This window comes from Cyrtonyx montezumae, unplaced genomic scaffold (assembly GCF_038088225.1).
Source record: "Cyrtonyx montezumae isolate F1298 unplaced genomic scaffold, pur_monq_1.0 scaffold_11, whole genome shotgun sequence".
Taxonomy (NCBI): domain Eukaryota; kingdom Metazoa; phylum Chordata; class Aves; order Galliformes; family Odontophoridae; genus Cyrtonyx; species Cyrtonyx montezumae.
Window position 1 is genome coordinate 16,690,904 of NW_027071837.1, and position 23,720 is coordinate 16,714,623.

General features: G+C 47.1%; 1 protein-coding gene across 1 annotated transcript; it reads left to right on the forward strand.

Annotated features, from left to right (window-relative positions):
• The first annotated feature begins 528 nt into the window (after window positions 1-528).
• Window positions 529-23,512, forward strand: RNF128 (ring finger protein 128). Its single transcript, XM_065729715.1, is given in 8 exon segments — window positions 529-970; window positions 11,989-12,236; window positions 17,070-17,141; window positions 18,248-18,330; window positions 20,649-20,745; window positions 21,198-21,366; window positions 23,238-23,353; window positions 23,355-23,512. Coding segments are annotated over 8 exon segments (1,287 nt in total). The 3' UTR covers window positions 23,415-23,512.
• Window positions 23,513-23,720: the final 208 nt, after the last annotated feature.

The following is a 23,720-nucleotide window of genomic DNA, read 5'->3' on the forward strand; positions in this document are numbered from 1 at the left end:
GGTGTCCCCTTCCGACTCAAACCGCTCTACGTTCGGGCATTCAGGGATGCATGCTGCAGAGCAGCAGCAGCAGGACGTGGGCACCCACGAGCACGGGGCTCCCGAGTGCTGTCTGTCTGCCCGCGAGGTCTCCGCGGGGCCGCGTGCGCTTCCACAGCCGGCCGCGATGAATTGCGCAAACGCGACTACTACATAAATAGAGCGGGGAGCGCTTGGTGGAAGCGGCAGCTTTCTCCCGCACAGTTAACGGGGGACTAACGTTAACGTTACCATTCGAGGGCCGACGAATGAAGGCGGCAAACCCAGCGCCCCAGAAACCGCTTGCAGGCGGGACTCGCACCGCCCGTTCTCCGAGCGCTCCGCAAATAGCGAGGGCGCGGTGCGGAGCGGAGCGGTGCGGAGCAGCCGGGAGCTCTCCCCTCCGCCCGGGGGAGGGATGCTCCGCGGCGGGGGCGGCCCCGCTCCTCCCACGTGGGCGGCGGAGGGGCCGAGCACATTTAGGCGGCGTTGGTGGCGGGGCGGGGCGGGATGGCGGCGGGGCCGGCGGAGCTGCTGGCGGCCGTGGCCGCGCTGCTGTTCATCGTGCCGGAGTCCGGCGTGGGGGCGGCGGTGTGGACGGCGTGGCTGAACGTGTCGTGGGAGGACGGCGCGGACGGGAACCGGAGCGGCTGGGAGGCGGGCGAGAGCGGCCTGTACGGGCAGGACTCGCCGCTGCAGGCGGCCGCGGGGCTGCTGGTGCTGCCCGACGGCCGCGACGCTTTCAATGCCTGCAGCGCGCTCACCAACTTCAGCGCGGCCCCCCCTCCTCCTCCCGGCGGCGGCGGCCCGGGATGGGTCGCCCTCATCCAACGCGGCGGCGGCTGCAGCTTCGCCGATAAGATCCGCCTGGCCGCCGAGCGCGGCGCCGCCGCCGCCGTCATCTATAACTACCGCGGCACCGGCAACGACGTGCTGCCCATGTCCCACGCCGGTGAGCTGGGGGGGGGGGGGACGCGTGTGGCCGTGGGACGGGTTGGGGCGCTCACGCGGGTGCGTTTCCTGCGTTTCTCCCCGTGCGTGCAAGCGAGCCGCCTGGAAGCAGGCAGGGTCTGAGGCTGGTTTGGTTAGCCACGTATACCTTTCCCCAGCGAGACTCTCGTCGCTTAGAGCGGGATGAGTGAAAGCCCCGTTAGAAGTTGTTTCCGTTTCGCAGGGGCCGATGGCAGAGCTCCCGCCTGCTCCAGAAAGCCTCGTGCTTGCCAGGAGCGTGCTTTTGTTGCTTTCTTTTCCTTCTCTGTGCTGCCCGTTTGTCAAATGAAGAATGAGCTCTGGCTGCTTTCCAGACTAGTGCTTCCTGAGAGCAGCCCTCGGCTGGCAGCTCGTGTGTCCTGGCGGCAGCAGGACAGGTGCCCAGCTGAGCTTCCTCGGGCTGCTGTGCCCGGAGCTGTGGGGTGGGCAGGCAGCACCTCCTGTCCGTGCCTGTGTCCTGCCCGGTGCCAGCGCTTGAGGCAGCCCGTCCCAACACCTCAGTGGAGATAAGTAGTTGAGCATAGTGAGCCTTAAAGCTTAGGCTGTTCAGTGGTGTACTTGCTGCTGTGCCCCTTGTGAGAGGGGGGTTCCCTTGCTAAGGGGATGGTGTCTGCCTTTGGAGGCTCGTTGTGGGCAGTCTTAATGAGCCGTGTGACTTGAAGAATTTCGTGCGGTCTGGGCTTTTGTCTCAGAGGCAGAGCTTTCTGCTGTAATCTGACTGTGTGCTGACAAATAGATGGAGCTGTTGGGAAGGGTCCATGAAGATGCTGAGAGGGCTGGAGCACCTCAGGTGAAGGCAGGCTGAGGGAGCTGGGCTTGTCCTGCACGGAGAAGAGTGGGCTCTGGGGAGACCTCACTGCTGCCTTCCAGTACTTAAAGGTGACAGGGAGGGAAGCCAACGTTTTACACAGGCAGATAGTGACAGGACAAGGGGGAATGGCTTTAAACTAAAAGAAAGGAATTTAAAAAAGAAGGGGAATTAGATGTTAGAAAGAAGTTCTTCACTCGGAGGGCAGTGAGGCCCTGGCACTGCTTCTCAGAGCTGTGGGTGCCCACCCCTGGAGATGCCCAAGGCTGGTCTGGGTGGGCTCTGGGGGGCACCCAGCCCACAGCAGGGGTTGGAGCTTTGTGGGATTCAAGGTCCCTTCCAACCTAAGCCGCTCTATGAAGTGCTGTCAGGATTTGGCTCTGATTCCTCCCGCTGCCCTGACAGCAGCATTGCTGTGTGCCCGCGTGACCTAGCAGCTCTGTGGAGCTGTTTGCACTGCTGACTGGGGCAGATCACTGCTGAAGCTGGTTGTGAGGGGAAAGTCTCTGCCTCTGCCCTCTCCTCCATCCTGGCTGCTGGGAAACCTACGGCACCTTAATCTTGCTGGCAGCTGCTCCTTGAGACGAGCCAGCCCGTGCTGCCTGCAGCTCTCTGCTGAGGCACTGATGCTGCAGTGCCTCTGGCTGTCCTGATCATCCCACCTGGAAGGTTTCAGGCCCCAGGGCATGTTCAAACTTCCCAGCCAAACTGCTGCCAGACAGCATAGTGACTTTCAGGAGGAGACAGCTTTTTTCTTCAGCCCTCTGCTGGGTCAGCCTGGGCTTCTGGGGCAGCTCCTTCTGTAAAGACCTCAGAGTGCCTGTGCTGCGCCATAGCGACCTTGTCACTTTGCTTTCTTGGCCTACAGACATCATGTTTAGTCTGACGAATCTTTATTGCTTATATCAGTGCTCTGTGCAGAAGCTTTCTGGCGTGCCAACTTATTAAAAATAGGTAAATAAATAAATCCTACCAATGAAAACAGCAGAATGCAATAAATAGCCACATCAGATGTGATTAAACCCTGCTTAAGCCTCTCCAGCACATAGAATGTAAAGGATTTAACGGAGTCCAAAGTAATATTTACTTTGTACTTTTATAAGTGCAGCACCTTATCAATTAGCAAACTTGGGTTTTAATTGTGTTCACTTTAAGAAGATGGTACCTCTCAGTGGCAGGCTGAGCAGGGTTTCAAAGTACAGCTCTGTGCTTATAATTGCACCTCTCTGCAATCTATATTGACCTTCTGAAAAAGACGTGGTTGGAGAAAAACAGCAGCATGGGGGGGGGAAAAGTGTGCAGTAAGAGTTGATTTGTTTTAAAGGTGGACCTTGGCTTACAATAGAAGCAGACTGTTAGTTGGCTGCACTGTCAGGGAAGCGTGCTTGGGGGTTATGTCCCTGCACATTCTCTGCAGAGGATTCCCTGCTGGTCGAGAAATGGTTGCAATAATTTTGTTTGGTTTCTCCTGCCGTGTAACTCTAGCCTCGAGGAGCGCATCACCCGATCTGCAGAGGGCTTATTCCAGGAGAGCACAGGTAAACAGTCCTGGCTACAGCCCCGACAGCGCATCTCAGGCTGACAAGATCTGGTTCAAGTCTATAAACCTGGACCCATGGGTGAAAAGGGGAAGGAAAGGTTAAATGCATAGTGTTGCCACTTAACTCGTTCTGCAGGAATTTCACAGAGGTAAAGGCCAGCAGTCGTATGTGTAGAGGAAATAGCAGATGGCAAAGAAGTGTGCTTGTGCTCTGCTGGAACTTTGGATGAAGCGTGATATTTAGAAACAAGCTATAACTTTGTTGTGAAAGGCAGATGTGACCTGTAAAACTGGTCCTGCTGAAGCAGAGGGTTGAGGCAGAATGGGCAGGCCCAAGTGAGGCCGTGCTGAGGCTTTGTGAATGTTGTATAAACAAAAGTTCAGCACTGCTTTGCAGTGAGCAGGGCAGCACTGAGCGCATCAGGGCGATGATTGCATCCTGCAGTGCCTGCTCTCTGGACCTGAGAGTAGGTGTGTCGGTGCATGTACTGCAGCTTTGTGGCTCCCTCGTTTAAGGTTGTAGCTGTAGGGGCGTTCAGACAACTGGATGTGGTTCACTGAGTCTGGCTGATGGCCCAAATCTCAACCTTGCAAGGGGATCATATCAAATGTGCCCTGTCTTCCACCTGCAGACAGGTGCCTCCTGGCTTACGTTGTGCTGACTCGTGTTATTTTATCGTTAGCTGCCTCAGACTCGCTCATTTCCAGTGAGAACTGGGCTGCTAGCAGTGTGTTAAGAGCAGAGGCTGACAGTGGCAGACTGGGTCTCGTTGGAAGAGTGAGCCATGCGTTTTCTAAATCAGTAGTACTGAATGCTGCTGAGAATATTTGCTGAAATATTCTCTGTAGGGAATGTTGATTGCTGTTACACTAGAGGGCTTCAAATACTGGTGGGTAGGTAGAAAGGTGGTATTTCAATCTTGGCAGTGCCACTGACTAAAGACCATGCATCGTATCTCTGGGGAGCTTCCTTCACATCGTGGCACACTTACCAAGTGCGCACTGTCTTGGCTGCTGAGCTCAAGGATGATTTCATTTTCCAAGATCTAGGGTTTGGCAGCATTTGCACGAGTCCTAAACACTCAGAAGAAGTGTGTGGGGGGTAAGGCTGGTGGTTGCTGGATTCATTTCGCAAGTAACCACTCTTAACACTATTTAACCAAATAAAATACAGGTTAGTTTCCAGCTCTGAGGCCCACTGGGAACCTATGGGAATTTGTGTTATTTAAAACAATGTTTAGTTTTAATGTGCTCCAGCCCGTTTGGTAGAAGTTTCTCATGCTTCTATCTGTAGAAATCTTCCTTGCCTGCAGTAATGGCTGTGTACCTGGTCTGGGGGCTGACCTCGCCCAGCAGTCTCCCAGTGCCAGTGAGTGGCTGTTCCCAGGCAGGGCAGTCCCATTAAGAAATGTAGTGTTGGTGAGGGCCATGCAGTGCTCAGGCCAAAGGAGGCTTGTGTTTCCAGGCCGAGACAGGGCTGTGAGCACGAGCTTCCCAGACAGGCATTTATTTTGCCTGATACTACCATCTGTCAGCAGGGGCTCCTCACTTCTGTCCTCACCGTGCTCAGGACCTCCAAAGGTTCTTGCTTGCCTTTGCATTTTCCTGTATTGCTGCTGCATGTTTACTTATTTCTGTCCTTATAGCCCTGGCTATTGCTGCCTATTCCTGCCAGTTTTTGCAGCTTTCTCAAGCATCTTGCTGTTGCACATTTACTTCTGTTGTTCATATGATGAGGAGGAATAGGTAAGGCATAGGGCCAGCTGCAAAGTAAAGCTGGAAGTGGATTTCATTTGGTTTAGATCATAGTGTGAACACGAAGACAGCTTAGTTAGAAAGATAACAACTGGGGTCATAAGGGGCTGTTGCTTTAAATAGCTGAGAAGCAGCCTGGAAGTGTGGGATTTTTCTCTTGGCACTAGGTAATGTTTGGGGTGGAGAGAGCAAAGGAGGAGTAGAAGGGGGAGGGACAGGACAGGACCGCACCAGACAGGTCACTTTGCCCAGGCTTAAATAGCTCCTGCAATATCAGTTCAGTCACCCTTCCCCCTGCGAGGGGGAGAGCTTGTCGTGTGGCAGTAACGGTGTAAGGGTGAAGTTTCCTCTAAAGAGGTCTGTGACTGTGGGAAATCTTCTGGGGCAGGTGCTGTTCGGTCAGATCCACATTCCTGATTCCTGATAAGATTTGCCTTCTGCGTGTACTGGAAAGAGATAATAATTTCTGTAAGTGCTGCAGCAGCACTTACGGGTATGAAGCTTATGTGCATAGCATGGTGTGGTGCTGGAAACGACGGCTTCCGTGTTCAGAATTGCATTGCATCCAGAACAGGGGCTCATCATGCGTGTACTGTTAGTTAACTTTCCCTTCTGCCATAACAGATGCTAGCAGACTTGTATGAGCTTGCTTAACAAGCAGCAGAGCCCCCTGTTACTTTTTCAGTGCAAAGAGGTAAGCAGTGTTCAAACAGTTCTACTTAAACATGGAAGGCAGTGTAATAAATGCACCTCTCACATGTCTCAACAGGCAGCACACTGAGGTGGCAGGAGGCTGCTTGCAGACTGATCAGTGCTGCCTTTCTGTTGCAGCACAGGAGATGGCTTGGTTGCCTGCTGACTGTGGTGCAGTGGGAGGGATGCCCAGGGGCTGAGCAAAGCTAGAGGGTGCTGCTGCTGTCAGGCTGGAGGCACAGCTATTCTGATCTGCTGTGTTGCATTTGCCACAGTGTGTAGATACAAGCCAAGAGCTGGCCAAATCCAGGATTTGTATTTTGTCTCCATCCTGCATGAGTTGTTCAATTGACAAGTGTGCTTTTTTGCTCATCTCCTTTTGTCTGTGAAGCAAGTAACCCAAAGTAGCTTTTTTTTTACCTTGTGCTTCCGTGGTGTTCAGCTGAGGTTGTGTAGTGCTGAGGAAAGGTGTGATGAGCTCTTGCCATGGTTCTTCAAACAGTTCGTGTGCATTCTCTGAAGGTTTCTCTGCAAGATGGTGCACGCTCTTTGAAAAAGCAGTCTTTCATCCCATGGCAGTTCTCTGGCAGAACTTGCTCAGCTGTCACAGTGTCTGCAGCCTTCAATCTGTTAATAAGTGCATATTTCTCAGTCCCAAAGCACTGGGAGAAAACAGTGTGTTGGTCTTCTGAAGTGATGCTTAATTTCTTTGTAAGGAGAAAAGTGACTCTCAATTTTTATTAATTAGCACAGCTCTGCCACTGCAGTATCAAATGAGTTGCAGTCAGCCGGCCTTGGCTGGCCCATCAGAACACTTTCTACTCAGGGATTCCTACTCATAATGTTTAACTTTTGATAGCTGTACCACACTGCTTCCACTCCTTCCCTTCCTCTTTGAGTACTTCCAGGAAACAATGTCCTTTACGTGCTATATATTGTGCTGCTGGGAAGGTGTTGTATTGGCTGGCAGTGTTTTTCAGCATAGTTATCACCATTAGCTGTGCTTTTTTGTCAGCGATGATCAGGAGCCTGCATGGCAGTCCAGAATGTGACTTACCTTTCGTGTTGCTATCACCACTGCTGAAACGTAGCACTCATCCCTCAGGTATGGTTTGGTCTCCATCAGTGTTCAGCAAGCTCCAGTGGATGTCAGTGATACCATCTTTTCCATGTGGAGGAATTCAGTGGGTCACCTTTCCCTCATAGCGCTTCCACACCCAATGCCAATTTATCAGGTTGCCTCTGTGCTGCCACCTGATGCACAACAGAATGTACCAGAATGTTGGTGGAAAGGTTCAACCCCTACAGCTATGCCACCAATGTCTGCCTCTGACTTTGCAGGCTGAGGTAACAGAATAGGAGCCGTTGCTCTTTGGAGCAGCCCTCGTAACTTCTGTAGTTTTATACCTTCTTTCTTAAAGTGCCTGTGAAACTGCTTCCTTCTTCAAACGCCTGAAGGAAGCTGTGGTAGCCAGGTTTCCTCCTGGAGGGGAGGGGTCCCTTCAGGCTGTGTTGCAGCCTGTTCTTGGTCAGAGATGTGACAGGGAGGAGCTGGCCTTCCAGGTCTAAGAAAGGCTGCTAGAGGATATCTTGCATTTGCCCCAGGTTATGTGTCTGCTTTTAAATGGAATGAAAGGGACTTTTGTGAGTTGACCTGCTCTAAACCAACCAAATTCAGCTCATATTTAAACAGTGCAAAGCAGTTCCAGTGGCAAGCTTTATCTGAATGAGATGAGAAACTCGTTTTAAGTAAGGCTGCAAGAGTAAAGTCAGCTTTGACATACAGAACTGTCAAACAAGTGGAAGTTAATCATTCACGTCAGAGAGCTTTGTCAGGGTCTCATGCAGGTCTGTAGTTGCCAGTGTTACACAAGAGTACTACATGGAGAAACGTTAATTATTTCTCTTAGACTTAGTTTTCTATGCTATTAGATACTAGAGAGTGACAATGCTGCTGTGTTCAAGTCAGCTGTGAGGAAGAGGTGGCTGTGCATGGAGGTGATGGTAAGCTCCATAGCTGGAGCTTTTGCCTGAGCAGCAGAGCCCAGTGGTGCTTGGTGTGCATTGCTGGTGTATTAGGACTTGAAATGTGCTGCACTGAAAGCAGCATGCGGTCCCAGAGCTGACGTTGTGGCTGACAGCCTGAGCCAGTTCTGTTGGGCTGCTTGTGAAACTCAAGTGGTGAATGAGAAACGTGAGAATGAAACAGCAGTTCCTTAAATTCCAATGCCTGAAAAGTTTCCTTAAAGGAAAACTTATTTCCAGCATTTAATTAGCTGGGGAGCTTAGCCTTAACTGGAAAGGTCCTGGTAACGCAGTGAAGATTTAAAGTACTGCAGTCTCTTTCCATGGTGTGCTCCCTTTTTATTATACATATTATTATGCATGCACTGTGCAAAACCTACGTTAAGCAAAATGAGGGCAGCAAAGTTTTCTCTTATAAGATTTGGAAGACAAAGCGAGGAGGAACGACATGTACAAGGTGTGTCCTGTTCTTCAGCTGCTGTGTGCAGGCAGGATTAAGCCCACAGGAGCATGCAGGGGGAGGGTCTGACCCTGGAGGACACAGTGCTGTAACAGCAGCTCCTCTCCAGATGGGAGGATTTGCTTACCAAGGCCGTCCTGGAAGGGATGGTTATAGCAGGAGGTGATGTGCTGGCAGAGCCCTGCGCTTGGTTTGTTCCTGTGCACTGAGCACATCTGCTGGAAGCTGGAGATGCAGTGCAATAGGGCTGAATTTTAATTATGTTTAAGGGAGCGTTAAACTTCCATCCTGGGTGAGGAAACCTGCCTGCTGTGTTTACACGTAGGCCTAGCAGCTGTCTTTGAAGAGCTGCTGTGGCCTTTCTGTCCTGTGTCCCACCACACTTAGCAGCGCTTCAGAGCTCCTTCAGAGGAGTAGCACTGGGTGACATGAATCCCCTACCTGTGAAGGAGCAGGTGTTTTTGCTATGCAGGGGTTAATGCTGCTGGTTCTGTGCACATCCTGCATGCTGAGTTTCTGTTCTGAATTGCCAGCCCTGTAACTGTGTGCCTACGGAGCAGGAATGAACGGCAGAACAAGGAAGGTCTTTGCAGGCACAGTTGTACGTAGGTATTTATATTGGTATAAATAGATGAAACTCCACTCTGCATCTGAGTAAACCTGATCCAGGAAGGTAAAACTTTGATCCCTGGTCATGTACTCTGCTTGTGTGCCAGATGCACTTGTGTGCTAGCTCTTCTTCCCCCACCCCGAGGAACCCTCCAAATGCTTTTGGCTGTGTCTGTGTCTGCAAAACAGCCTCTTCTGGATTCTGGCCATCATGCTGTGCTGCCTTATCATCTGGGAGGAACCGTTTGCAGATCTCCAGACCTACAAAGGCAGACTGTGTTTGTGTGAAGAGCTGAATAACATTCCCTCTCCAGTTTCATAGGAGATGGAAAAGGAGAGAGGCTGGGAAATGTTTAACTAAACAGGTTTTGCTTCTGTTTAGCAATGACCCTGTTATTAGCAGCTTAATCTCACTTTCCAACTTCCCTCAAAAACTGTTGCAGAAAGCCTTGCTTAAATCACAGGAGCTGATTACCAGGCCAGGATTGTAGGTTTCTGTGATTTTTTTTCTCTGTGCACAAGTCATTGATGGTTTGCTGGAAGCTGGAAAAAAAGCCAGCAGCTCAGGGCAGCAGCTGTGCTTGAGATACCACTTCAGACATCCCCTCAAATAACCCATTTCCATTGGTAGGCCCAAGCACTGTCAGAAGCCTGCATGCAGGCTGGCAGTTTCCTGGGCTCCATAAGGTGTTGCCGTGTCTGTCGTGGTAGGATCCTTCTAGCAGCTCGGGGTGCTGTGTGCAGGCTAAGTGTGGGTTCTGGGCTTCGAGCTTGGCTTCGGTCTAACAGGGCACTGCAGAAGCTCCTCTTGGCCCAGGAAGGAGGCCTTGTTTTCTGCTGGGTAAGGGTGATGCCCCTGTGACTGTGACCGAATGTTGGCCCAGATGAGCTGGGCTCAGGACATAGGGGCATCTTCTGGATTCCTGTCCTTGTCGCTAGCACAAGGCATTTGGTTAGCATTGTGTGATAGCGTTGTGTGACGTTGTGTTAGCTCTCACTTGCAACAAGTGCTTTCTTCACAGCTGGTGAAGGTCTGACTGCCATGGCTAAACTGAGCTCTGACTTCAGCACGCAGCCAGTTTGCTCCTTTGTGAAGCAACGTCTCCCTTCCTCCACCCCCTTAGGTGTGAATAAGCATTAATGCGTTGCGCTGAGACCAGCAGCTTGTGGCTTGCAGAGAACATGCATGAATGAATGAGGAGGAGCAGAGAACAGCTACCCGAGCTTCCTTCCTTCACTGGTCTGAAGTCTGCCACGGGACCGCTCATGTGCATTGATCCAAAGTAGCTGAAACTGAAAAAAATGAGAGGATGAGAGGAAAAAGAGTACCAGGAAAGAATAGTCTTCCCATGACATCCTGGTGAAGTGGTTAGCCTGAAACTTAACTGGAAGTCAAGTGTATTTTTTTTTAAAGGGTGTAAAACTCCATCCCAGCTGGTGTCTTAGTAGTTGAAATGAGAAATGATGTTGCAAGTTGATGGTGACAGTTCATTAACAGGCATCCCTATGCTACTTGTGGAACTGCACTTAACCACAAGCTGTATTTGATGGGTGAGGCAGAAAGCAGAACAAGCTTTTGGGCAGGCTTTTTATTTTCTTGTCGTCACAACCAGTTCTCCCACGCTTTCCTCTGCTCTTACAAGAGTAAAAAGTCTCAGCTCCTGACCTGACCCTATCCCTGATTCTTTGCTTGCTCCTATCACCTGCTTCCAACCTGTTTTATAACTGGCACTTAAATCCTAGCTCATCATAAGGGATAGTAGAGTCTGGCTGCCTCTTATTTCACTCCACTGTGAGATGTAGTTCTCGCTACAGGAGGCTTTCTGAATAGAAGATGAGTTTAGTCACAGTGGGGAAAATTGCTAGGCCTCATGCTTGGACATCTTGGCTCAAAGGCATTTCATGAGCAAGGTAGAAAATGAATAAGTACTTTCTCAAACGAGAGCCTTTTGTGATTTAGCAGCAGTTTGAGTTTTCATATCTAAGGTTGGATGAGGTTTCTCAGAGGGCATAAAAAAATTGGTCTCCCCAATAAAATTGGCTTAGCTTGGGGGTTAGTTAAAAATAGCACTTCTGTAACTGCATTGTGCAATACCTGTTATGAATGTTGTGCAGCTGATGGCTTAATGCCACAGAGCTCCTCACGTCCCAGTCTGTGAATCTACTTTCTTGTGTTTGGTTTAGTGAGAGGCCAGTGATGACTTGCTCATCTCTCCTTTTCTCTTTCTATCCGAAGAACAACATCGTGTTGAGACTAATGTTCTCACAGGTGGTATGAAGTGTTCTTAGCAATTGCTTTGTCACTGGAAATGGAAGCAGCTTTGTTCAAGTCGTTATTTAGGGATCAGTGTTGCTTGAAATTCCTTCTGATGGTAAAACTCTTAGGGCCCTCTGGATAGCTTGCCATGTCACCAGGGGAGTGAAAACTGATGTTACAGTGTAGATGGAATTTGCAGTCTACTAAAGGCAGGCACACCTCCCTGTTGTCTTCTCTCTGAATTCACATTTGAAACCCATAGCGTTTATAGTTGCCACAAGATTTTACTCCAGTGTTTCTCAGTTATTTCTAGAAAATACAGAAGCGAAGACTGGCCTGTGTAGCTTTGTTTGGTGCCTGGATAAGTACTCAGCGGCCCTGTCACATTCAGGGCAGGAGTGCTAAGAAGTAGCAGAGCAGGGAGAGGCAGATAGATTGCATGAAGCATCAGTAAGCTGTCAGCTCTGTGCCTGACCTGTGGGCAGGAGCTGCCCTTGGTGTGTGTATGATCGCTTTTCAACTTCATGCAACTCAAAGGCAAGTTCAAGTGTAAATTGCCAGAGTGTTGTCTAAAACAGTGATGATGAATGTCTTATGGGAGCGAGGAGCTTTATGGAGAGGAATGATTTCTAAATATGGCTCAGCTTGTAAGTAATCAGACATACTCGTTCAGTTGAACAAGTACAAGGAGATGGCACTTGCTCTACCAGTTATGTTAAAACTGCAGATGCCAGTGAAGAACTCTCCAGTTTGTTGTTTGGCACTTGAACTGGGACCTCTAAGATGGCTGCAGTATAACACCAGTGAACGTGGATTCCGTTTCTCTTTTGCAGGTGCAGGAAGCATCGTTGCCATAATGATTGGCAACTTGAAAGGCATGGAGATCCTGCGCCGGATTGAGAGTGGCCTGAAAGTGACCATGGTTATTGAAGTGGGGAAGAAGCATGGTCCCATAATGAATTACTATTCCATATTCTTTGTCTCAACGTCGTTTTTCGTCGTCACTGCAGCAATTATGGGCTACTTCATTTTTTATTCTGCTCGGAGATTCAGGGTCTCCAGGGCCCAGTCCAGGGCACAGGTGAGTTGGTGTTGTCTCTGTCACTTACTGTCCCCCTGAGCCACCATGCTGTGGATCATGAAACTGAAATAGTGCTCGAGCACTGAGATAACTGAATTCCTTCTTTCCAAAGGAAGGAGAGTGTGAGCTAAGGGAGGTCCTTTTGAACAGCTAAAAACTTTTCAAAGAAATGGCAGAAAGCAACCTGTCTGCTTGTGTCTTGAGAGTGTAACTGATGGTGCTTAGCCAGCTTTCTCCTACGAATGTTACTTCTTGAACAGCAGTGCAGCAATAATGCTGATGGACTAGGGGAGGTGAGAGAGCTAAACTGCTTTTAGCTGACCCTCACACTTCCCACATTGCACTGCTGTAATGTGAGACACGACTACAGACGTCTGCAAAATGGTGTATGACTTCTGCAACCTCCCTGTAGACCACAAGCTCAGAAACTGCTCCTCGTTGAAAGCTTCTATCTAACCAAAAGTGTTCTCAGAGTTGCAGTGACAGCCTCAATTAGGTGTTGAAAAAAAGCTTCTGTTGTGTTCTTTTTAACCCCCAGGCAGGCCATTGTTAACGAGTTAAACTTCCAAGTAATTCTCTTTTGTGCAGTTGTCGGATCAGCTGATATAAGTACAGCTTTGCCTTCAGTCCCACCTTGCCCCTGCTCCTTCAGGGCTTAAGCAGAAGCCTTGAAGGTAAGAATAAGTCCTAGCCTGATTCCTGCCAAAGGAGATGGGCAGCAGCAGGAACAGGCTCTGAGTTGCTCAGGTACAAGTACTCCCCTTGGTGTTGTGTTGCAAAGGAGACCCTTGGTATATGCAGTGCTTCTTCACAAGCTCCTTGCAGGAGCTACCTGAACTGTGAAAGAAGAGTTGTTACAGTGACCTCTAACTCCATGGTGCTCTGGAAACTCATGTGCAGAAGATGCTGTTAATCAAATCACAAGAAGATCTTTCCCTCCTTTGAAGGTATCTGACAGCGTTTGTGAAAGTCCAGCTCTGTTTTGAGCTTTCAGGCTTTCAGAGAGCTGTAGATGTTATTAATGCTTCGGTGGTAGACAGTACTGGGAAAATCCAGTTGGTTTGACATGCACGTTCACAAACTGTTTCTATCTTGGGCTCCGTGTACACACAACACAATTTACTTTAGATTGAAAAATAACGTTGACAAATGACATGCCAGTTCCACATGATTTCAGCCAAACTGAAATTAAGGAGCCGTGAAGTGGTTTATAAAGTACCAGAAAGATTCTCTGCCATACTGCAATAAATGTACTTCTTTGTAAAATGTGAAACTCAAGACAATGCAGAATTGTTTTGTAGGGTTTTTTTTTCAATTGTTTCTGTACCAAGGCACCTAAAAACTGACCTCACAAGGATAAGATAAGGAAAGAGTAACAAAGAAGTTCTTGTTGGTGAAGAGGAACTAGTAAAGTGTGGCTCCCCAGTGTTCTCTGTTAACCAGCTAACTGGATTTTCAGAGTACATACAAAGTCTCAAAGTAGAGACTTTGAAACTCTGAATATTAGTCAGTCTGCTTATCAGGTTGCATGCTCCCTGAGGAACTTTGCTGCCATCACTCAGTCCTTTGGATACTCTGTCTCTCTGGACTTCAGTCTGTTATTTGGTGGAGTAATTTTTCCTCTTCCATTGCACAGACGTCAATGGGATTATACATCCTTCTGGGAAGGGTTCTTAGGGTACAGTTGTGTTTTGGTAGCAGTTGTTACGAACTCGCCCTTCTGTAGAAGTAACTGCATTCTGAATTCCCTTTTACAGTGTATATTGCTTTTACTAGATTTTTCTGAGCATCTGTCTCTTTTTGTTGACCTTCCCTGTGACGTTGTGCTCTACCACTTGAACCAAGAGGAGCGCTGCTCTGCAGAGCACTGTGATATTTCTGATGTGATGTTAATGTTCTATGGTCTGTCTCTAGTGTCCTCAGATTCTTTAATCCCACTTATATCCCACTTGCTTGCTTGAACTGGATGGATTTGAAGTCCTTACCATCTCAGCAGTGTTTTTTCCTTTTCTTCACCTAATCTTGAAAAGACAGTAGACAGTGAGGCTGTTGGGTACATTTAGGTTTCACAACTCACCAGCAGAGTTTCTGTGCTTCAGGCTATGACAATCTGCTTTTTCTGGCGAAGAAACTTTTACAGTTGGTTTGGGCACATATAACCCAGGCCTTATTTCTGCTGCAGATGTTTCTGGAAGGCAGCAATGCTGTCTCTCAGTCCACTTGAGCAGGAACTGTATACAGGAGAACTAATTTTCTCGTGAAGCAGCTAGTTAAGCTGTTTACAATTGGCTGGTTTTTGTCTGACTATTTCCTTCTGAACTTGAAAGCCAAGCGCAGTCTGTTAGTGCGTTGTGAGGTCTGTGAGCACAGAGGTGGCAAGCAAGGAGAGGGCAGCATGATGGTTTGCTTGCTACCAGCAAGGTAGTCACAAACTGTTCCTCGATATTTTAACTTCCCTTAATAAAGCAAAATGACCGAGCGTGTTAATCAGTGGCCTGGTTTCTTATTTGAGCTCAAGTTTTCATTTCCATTGATTTCATTAGGACTAGGTGTTGCGGCTGAGAACTGACTTAATGGTTTTGGAAAAGGTGAGTTGCTTGACTTGACCAAATTCAGCACTATTTTCATGGCAGTAGCTATCTGTGGGGAAAAAGTTCCTTTGCTTACAAGGGAAAAGAAATTCCTCACCTCCTTAGAGCTTGATTGTCTGTACTGCCGTGACCATACTTGCAAGGATGCAGGAGGGGCTGGTGATTAAATCTGTACTGAGGTAGTGGAGAACAAACAGCAAATCCACCTTTCCCAGTCAGGTGCTTGTCTACTTCAGCATGCCAGAGCCTGGGTGGCAGCCAGAACCTGACCCATCCTGTTGTATCTTGGCTCTTTTTCTTGCCTAAGTCTAGTCAGCTTCTGCTCGTACTCCATCCCCCAGGAGTTGCAGGGCTGTTGAGACTTTTAGAGTCATTGACATTTAATGTTTGCTCCAGATTTTGGCTTCACAAAATGCTTTGACATTCCAGCCTTGAGTATCTTGGATCTCTGGTAGGCTACTCAATAAAAGCTTCCTCTTGCAACCTTTCTCCATCCCCCTGGAGCTGTGCTCTGCTGTACTTAGAAAATCAATGTTAAAGGTGACTTTGCCATTGGTGCATTTCAAGAACAGCCATTAAACTTGTGCTCTGGCAAAACCTGAAATATTGACTCAGTAAATTATTAATCATGCAGCCAGTTGAGTATATTTAAACTTTGCTGTTTGCCAACAGTTTCTGCAGCCAGTTGGGTCCTGTCAATATGCTTGCCCTGACATTAGATGTGTAGATTAGATACTACACAAGGGAGTGCGCTCCTAGATGGTTTAGGTCCTAGTTTATAACAAGTAGCTGCAGTGTGATAGTGTTGCATTCCTGGTCTGCTTATGGTGCTACATTTGTTACTGAATCTTGAGGGATTTTCAGCTGTGCGGCTGCTTCTCTACAGCTTCTGTCTGAAGCACGGACAAGGGGAGAATTAATTCTGAAGCACCATACAGAAACTTATGCTGGTGTCTTCTGCAGCAGAGTTCTAGAAGCTTTTTTGATGAAAACTCAACTGGTTCTTGTTCCTAATAAATAAATACACCTGCTTGCATCTGCATCTTTCACCTTAGGATGGTACAGATCTCTTCCTTGATAACTGTGACAGTTGTTAAGCCTCTAAAAGCAAGTATATTGATGCTATATCCTAGAAGCCCAAAACAACACCGTGTGAGCTTTGCTGCACCAAAACAGTGCGATAGTGCTGCAACAGACCATCTAAATCCACTTGTTTGCTGTGAACTACTTCACCACAAGGAATTTTACGTAGTATTGTGTTTTCAGTTTTCTTGGTTTGCTGGGGCTGTGAGTAGCCCTTCACCAGCTGCTCAGTGCAGCTGAATCTGGAGGAGGATTTTGGGTTGGGATAGCACTGTCAGAGCTGCCTGATGCACTGCTGTGTCCAGAGTCAGTAAGTGCACCAGAGAAGACAGACAGGTGGTGGTGCTGGTGGAGCAGCACCAACCTGTGACCTTTAAACAGAGTTGTTGGCTCCCATGCTAATTAAATGCTTTACACTGACAGCTGGACAGCAACAGTTGCCAGGCAAGCTGGGCTTCTGCTCCTGCTCATCTCTGCCCTCATTAAAGCTGCTTTGCAAACGTCCTGGGGCCGGGCATTTGATTTGTTTAGCAGGGGGGCAGAAACACAGAGAAGTAACTCTGAAGTGTGTGCGTGTGTGTGTGTGTGTGTGTGTGTGTGTTTGTTACTTTGAACCCACACTGATAAAAGTGCGTTCTTCCACCTGAAAGGAGTGGTTGGTGCCAGGAGGCTGCTGGCTGCCAGGAGCTGTGGGGCAGAGGGCTGGTTCAGGGCGTGCTGTGGTGGCTGAGTGCTGGGTAAGGAGCCTCACCTTTCCCTTCATCGAGGTGTGAGACTGTGCAGCATTGACTGTAGGACTTGGTGTTCAGCCTTCTATACCAATTTGAAGGTTTCTGTTTATTTTGGCTAAGTCTAATCTGACCAAGGTATTATCTTACCATTTTTAGAAGGAGAAACCATGCTTTAGGAGCAGACTAGGTGAAAACAAATCATATGCAAGTGTTTTGTTGATGTGTCATCTGGAGTCAATTGCTGCAAGAATATGTCCTGAAACTTGTTTTGTGTTTTGCTTTAATAGCATAGTCATGCTTACTTAGCTTGTTTTGATAACACCTGGGTTATAAAATTGTGCTTGCTTGTATTAGGCACCGAGGTAAGTATTAGTAGCTACAACTAATGAGAAAAGTAAGAGTTTAACCAGGACTCCTTTCTCTTACAGCAACAACTGAAGGCCAAAGCTAAGAAGGCCCTTGGAAAATTACAACTGCGCACCCTGAAGGAAGGGGACAAGGTATAGCAACTCCTCAGCACTCTAGCACACCCTTCCCACAGAACCCGGAGTTGGCCTTTCCTATTAGGATGGGGTGCAGAAGCTTCTTGGAGCCCATAACTGCCTGTTCCTCTTTTGCACCAAGTGCTTTTCAAGGGCACGGGATGTCAGAATTTGCACATACTTACAAATCACATATCGGTATTTTTGCGTCTTACCCATAGTCTTACTGTGCTGAGAAGTTCTAATTTTCTAATGTGGAAAATGCCAGGAAAGCTTTACTTGGAAAGCAGATTCATCATCGGCTTCAGTGGCCGTTCTTCTTTGGGCTAAAGTTGGAGGCAATGCTTTCCAAATCTCTGCGGTATTGACTGAGACAATCCAGTGATCCCAGAATTGCAGGGGTTGGGCAGGACCTCTAGAGATCATCTAGTCCAACCCCCTGCTATTTCCTGCAGCAGGTTGCACGGGTGGCTGTCCTGTGCAAAAGGGTCTTGAATATCTCCAAAGAAGGAGCCCTCACAGTGTCTCTGGGCAGCCTGTTCCAGCGCTCTGCTACCCTACCTTCACTGCTAAGAAGTTCTTCTTCGTATTTGTGTGGGATCTCCTATGTTTCAGTTCTTGGCCATTGTTGCTCATCCTATCAGTACACGCCACTGAAAAGAACCTGGCCTCATCCAGTTGCCTCCCCCACTTCAGATGTTTATGAACATCGATCGGATCCTCTCTCAGCCATCTCTTCTCCAGGATGAGCAGCCCCAGAACAGCCTTTCCTTATACCAGAGGTGCTCCAGGTCCTACATCACCTTTGTCGCCCTCCACTGGGCCCTTTCTAGGTGATCCCTGTCCTTTTTGAACTGGGGAGCCCAGAACTGGACGCAGTATTCCTGATAGTTTTCAGCTGTGTTTCTAAACTGTGGGATTAAGCTTTCAGTGCTTCTGATCAAACGTCAGCTTTACTATAAATAATCCATAAGTGATCCAAGAAGTCCATAATGAAATGCATAAAAATTTAAAGTTATGGATAAGAGTTATTTTGGATTTACTTTCTCTACGGTAGATATGAGTGTAGTTGAGAGGAAGCTTTCGAAGCTGATTAAAGCTGAAAATTAATTTTTCCACTTTAGGAAACTGGTCCTGATGGAGATACCTGTGTCGTGTGCATTGACTTGTACAAGCCAGATGAAGTAGTGCGCATCTTGGCTTGCAAGTAAGTTGTCTTCTGAAGTGACCCTTAATTGAAAATGATAAAGCTTGCCTGTCCTGATTGTTCCTTCTGCTGCATTAACAAAGCCAATCAGGCTTCCAGCAAATGGTCGTAGAGCAAGAAATCTTGAGTCTCTGTCAAACAGTGTTTCAAACTGCAGGAACTGTGACTGTGCTCTCATAGTGTGCCCCTACAGCCTGTGTCTGTGCCTCCCACCCTGACCATCTGGGCTGACTACAGAGCCTCTCCAGTTTATTCTTCTAGCATTCTCTACTGTTGCATCTCATTGTGCTCTTATGGAAGCCCAGTATGCCACTAAGATTTTACTTTGATTCTTCCTAAGATGAACAGTGAAGCTATTCCAGGGTTTAAGGAAACCTGTTCCACGTGACTTTGTGTGCCAGCTGAATGAGATTGATTTGAGAAGCTTTGCGACAGCAGAGGGCTACAAGAGCGCTCAAGTTAAATGCTATGTGAGCTGTATGAATTTTAGATGGAGAGACTGCTTTTACATGGAGAAGATTATGTAAAAGTGCTTGGAAAAACTTGGACGTGGGGGAAAATCTAATGGTGGAGAAGGAAGAAATCTGCAGCTGTTGTTTTCTGAGCAGTGTCACCTGTCAAACACTCTTAAATCTGAGCTGGCATTACCTTTGCACAAGACGACGGTTTTGTGGAAGCCCTGTGTTTAGGAGCAGTAGGACTTCCAAGAGGCTGGCCTGGTGGTGAAGTGCTTTCAGCAGACTTCCTTCATCTAATGCTTGGCAGTTTAGAATGAAACAGAGCTGAGTAAGCTTTCAGGAATGTGTTGATGGTTATTCGCTTGTCTTATCAGGCTTGTGCTCGTGGATAGTCTTGTACATTAATGAACTAAGTTCCGTGAGTGCATGGACATTTAGACAGGCTAGATACCTGGAGCTGATAGAAGAGCTGACTTCTCAAGTTAGTTCCCTATGAAGATTCCTAATCTTGATAAGAACTTGCAAAGCACAGTGTGGCGTACTGGGTTCAGACAAGAGTGACTTGTTTTTTTTAGGTATTGTTTGTATGTGAATTTGCTCTACTGTGTTTTCCTCTGAGGCTTCGTTGAAGTATTTGTGATGTTGCCCTCCTCTTTGGCCCAAACATGGCTGTAATAGGGACTAGCTTAAGATGACCGTTTTTGTTTGATAGTCCCTGCCAATGGTGATCTCTGCCAATATCAACCATATTAAACTCTCACATGAGTTATAAACTGTTATTTACTGCGAGAACGTTGTTGATGTTGGTGGCCAGCCTCTGTGCAGAGACCCTACATGTTAAAAGCATTTAACTGTATGCCTAAAAAAAAATAAAATAAAAAAAAAACCCAAGCAACTGAATGCATCTGTGAGTCACATTAGTGGTATCTAAATATCTGGGGCGTATGTGTTTGCAGAAGGCATTCTTGTCCAGACAGTCAAACCGTAGGCATTTATAGTAGCAGAGATACAAAAGACGTGAGTCCAAGTTCTCACAATCTCTATGCATTAAGGAAGTTTCAGGTTTTACTACAGACATCACGCTGGTGCAGCTGGAAGGAGGTGCTGATTGTGTGTGCTTAATTGGAGGACTCAGTATCAAGCTTGGGTGTAGAACATCAAATGTGGTGAGCTCTTCACCAGAGTGCTGATCAGCATTGAACGGAGCCTTGCTATTTCCTGTTCAGGCAGAAGGGGCAGGCAGGTTACAGGATTGCAAGCTGTCTTCCTGAATTTGCGTCCTAAATCCAACCCATTGTGGATCTGAATACCTACACAGAAGCACACATTTGCATCTATAATGGCTGAACTATGTTTAATTTCTTGCGTATGCAGCCTGCCGAATGTCCCCTTGGAATACACGGTGACTGCACAGGCAAAGTAAGTGTGTGGGAGTATAGTTTATCTTGAGAGCATAATTTGGCAAGATTTTTTGTATGCAAGTTGAACAGAAATGAGTGCTATTTAGTCCTGGGTCATTATGATGAAAGCTGAGCGTAAGGCTAAGGTTGAGGCATCAGTATCTATTAATTAAATTATAATCTGGGAATACATTGCATGGTGATTTAAAAGCAAAAAGCCCTACAACAAAACCATCAACAGTGATGTAGCACAGACAATGCTGAAATTTGTACGAGGTGTGCAGAGAAACAAGTAAAAGGTTGAGACCACGCAACTAGCTCCAGCTTTCAACAGTAACGTGTGGCAAAGTGAGGCAACTCTAGAATCAATGAGTTCTGTGTTAGTAGGTAAAGCTAGTTGCTGCTACTCAAACGCCTTTCCTGATGTGAAACCTAACTTGTCGGTTACTTCCTCCACCAGCCATGTTTTCCACAAGAACTGTGTTGATCCTTGGCTTTTAGAGCACAGAACGTGCCCGTTGTGCAAATGTGACATCCTCAGAGCTCTAGGTCCTGAGGTAAGTCGCAGTCTCGCCTGCTGGCAGAGAGGATCATAAGAGAGAGTACATAAGGAACTGAATCATTCTGTCACTTCTCTCTGTGGAATACCCCAGAGGAAGGCAGTGTTGCCGATGCCTGAGCAACTAAAACATATGCCAGAGTTTGCTTGGGAGGTGGAGGGAGGTACTGAGTGGGAGGAAAATTCTTCTTTTCCTTGCACTGGGTAATAAAAGGGAGAAGAGCTGGTTGAAGAATAGAGAAACTGTATCTGTAGTTCCCACTCTAAATAGGCAGTGGCTGGCTTTCACTTGTGATGCTGGAGGTTAACACTGGAATTCTGTTTTTCTATTTTAAATCTCTCTTTCTTGGTAACAGTCCACCAGTCCTCAGTCCCTCAAAGCATTGCTTTCCTTGAAAGATGCATCCCCCTACAAAGTCGTAACTTTACCTCTTTCTCTTTTTGACAAAGGTGGATGAAGGAGTCGGGGCACTGTCTGTGCAAACCAGAGTGTACACTGTGACACCAACTGTCATTTTCGTTAATGAAGTGGAGAGCTCCACTGAAAATGAATCATCTGGTGACAGTTCTGTGCAAGCACCAGCTGAAATAGTTCTGGTGGAACGACAACCACCAGAAAGTAAGTACATTGGTTCACCTGTCTTGCTGGATTGCTTTCCCCTTCCATTGCTTGTGCTGTGCGTTAGGTTTCTTTCCCTTTATAATATACAGCAGTGTTTGGTTTTTCAGACTAGCCTTAATCTTCCGCTGGTTTTAACACTCAGCTCTGACGCTTACTCTTTGTTTTCAAGTGAATTCCAGTCTAAACTTTAATTCAAAACAGAAATCAAGAAAAAGCTGAAAATCACACGCTTACTTCTTGCAGGCCAAAAGGGATTTCTGAAGAAGTTCCTCCTCTCATTCTCTCTTTGGAGATTGTCTTGGATGAATGAGTGTTGCTTTGCCACCGCATCTGTCCAATTTAAGTAGCTGAATACTCAGAAAACCTTCGCAGAGTCTGTCCTTTTTTAGCATAGATCGTGGAAAACAGATGACAAATGTTTCCTATTGAATTTCACATTTTGCCTAGGCTGAATCATCCTTGAACTCTTTCAGAGTGCTTTAACTGAGCAAGACTATCAGCATTTCCAAGTATCTCGTGTTTTTTAACAAGAGTTAAAAAAACTCTTTATTTTTAACATTTTCTAAAGCTAAATGCCAGTGCATTTTCTAAAGCTAAATGCCAGTGCTTCTGTGTAAGGTTTAGTGATCCTGAAGAAAGTGTGCGGAGGTGAGCTCAAGTTCATCAGTTTAACAGAAGTACTCACATTTCTGGGGGGGCTGACCAGTAACATCTCCATCAAGCCCCCATTGCTGGCAGTGGCTGGTACAGTGTCCGCATGCCCCCTTAGTACCATGGCCATATATATATGTAGCAGTGGCAGTCAGTGAAGCATTGCCTATCAGGATAAGCAAGGTCCTTCACAGGAAACAGGGAGTCTTATTCACAGCTACAGAGCAGTTTCTCACAAACAAGTTTCTTCTAGCTACACGCAGAGGCTGGAGGTGTTTTACTTGTGTTCCCAAGCAAAGTGAGCCCCTTCTCACGGGCTAGTCACCTGTTGAGGCTGCGATCTGCACTTTTCCATGTAGTATTGAAGATGCCCTTTAATAATCAGCTATGCCAACACACTCTGTTGGTTTTCTTTGTTTAATGGAATGATTTGGTTTGTTGTTATTATTATTAATTAGGTAATTATTCCTTGGATTCTGGAGTTGCGTTGGGAAGAGGGGTAGGTGGGGAGGCTTTCAGATAGGGAAAAGGCACTGGGGCTGCTTAGCTCTTCTGCTGGAGCCCTAGCTGATGGTTAAGTGTGGGATTTGCTGCCACCTATGGGGCATCATGCTCTGTTTGGGCACCCTGACTCAAGAGAAGGCATTTCCCATAGGCCAAAAATTTCAGAAGCTGAAATTGCATCCCTGAAGCCAATGAAGGGACTAAGCTATATGGCATGGGCCCTTGTTCTCATCTTGGGCGACAAGAACAAATGCTAATGTCATCCTGAGAGATTGGCCTGTCAGGAGAAGGCTGCTGTCTCTGAATTGCTGCGTCTCCCGCAGTTTTTCCTGACTATTATCTCAGTAACTCCGGATGCCTGTCTTCATTACCATAAAGACATAGAGGAATTCTCAGCCTCCTTATAGCAGGACTTTGTATCCTCATGTTGCCTTCTGCCACTGGTGTATGCGGCCTAGGCTTGCTTGACACTAGTGAGGATTGGATTCCAAAGCCCAGTGAACGCTGCTAGAAGTAACGAGAAATGGTAAGGATGTGCTCACAAACAGAGCCAGCAGAAGAGTGGTAGTTAGAAGAATGACTTTGGATTCTTTTTTGATGTCTGGGAAAAGTGCTGAGAAAAGACTGCTGCGGTGGGTTTGTAGAAATAAAGTATTGTTTTGCTTACGGTAGTAAAGCTATAACCCTTTGCATCTTGTTTTTGTTCTGGACAGATGATGATACATGCCTCGTAAGTGGTGAATCTCAGCCTTCGGCTGTGTCTGTCCTTCCTCCCGTGGACAACCCAACTTTCGAGGCAGATGAAACCCAAATTTCTGAGGATAAGCCTTAAGAATGTGCCCAGCAATGGGATTGTAAGCCTTCTTCAACTTGCTGTCTACTGCCTCTGAGTGTATATCAAGAATTTGAAGAACCCAGTGGAAGAATGTAGCAGCATCATTGCATTGAAATGCTTAGATTAAATGTGTTTGAGTCATGGTTATGTGGTTTTCAGCTTTTAAAACCACATCTCCCATGTGTAAATTAGCTCTCTTCAGGTAAAGCTATTTTAACTGTGGTGAAAACCATCAGGGTATAACACTGAAATGGAAGCTTCATCTTCAGCAAAGCTTCTCTTCAGCATTTGAGATGCTTAACATAAAAGGAGAAGATTCTTTATGCAGTAGCTGTCTCTACCAGGAATTATTTTGACTTTT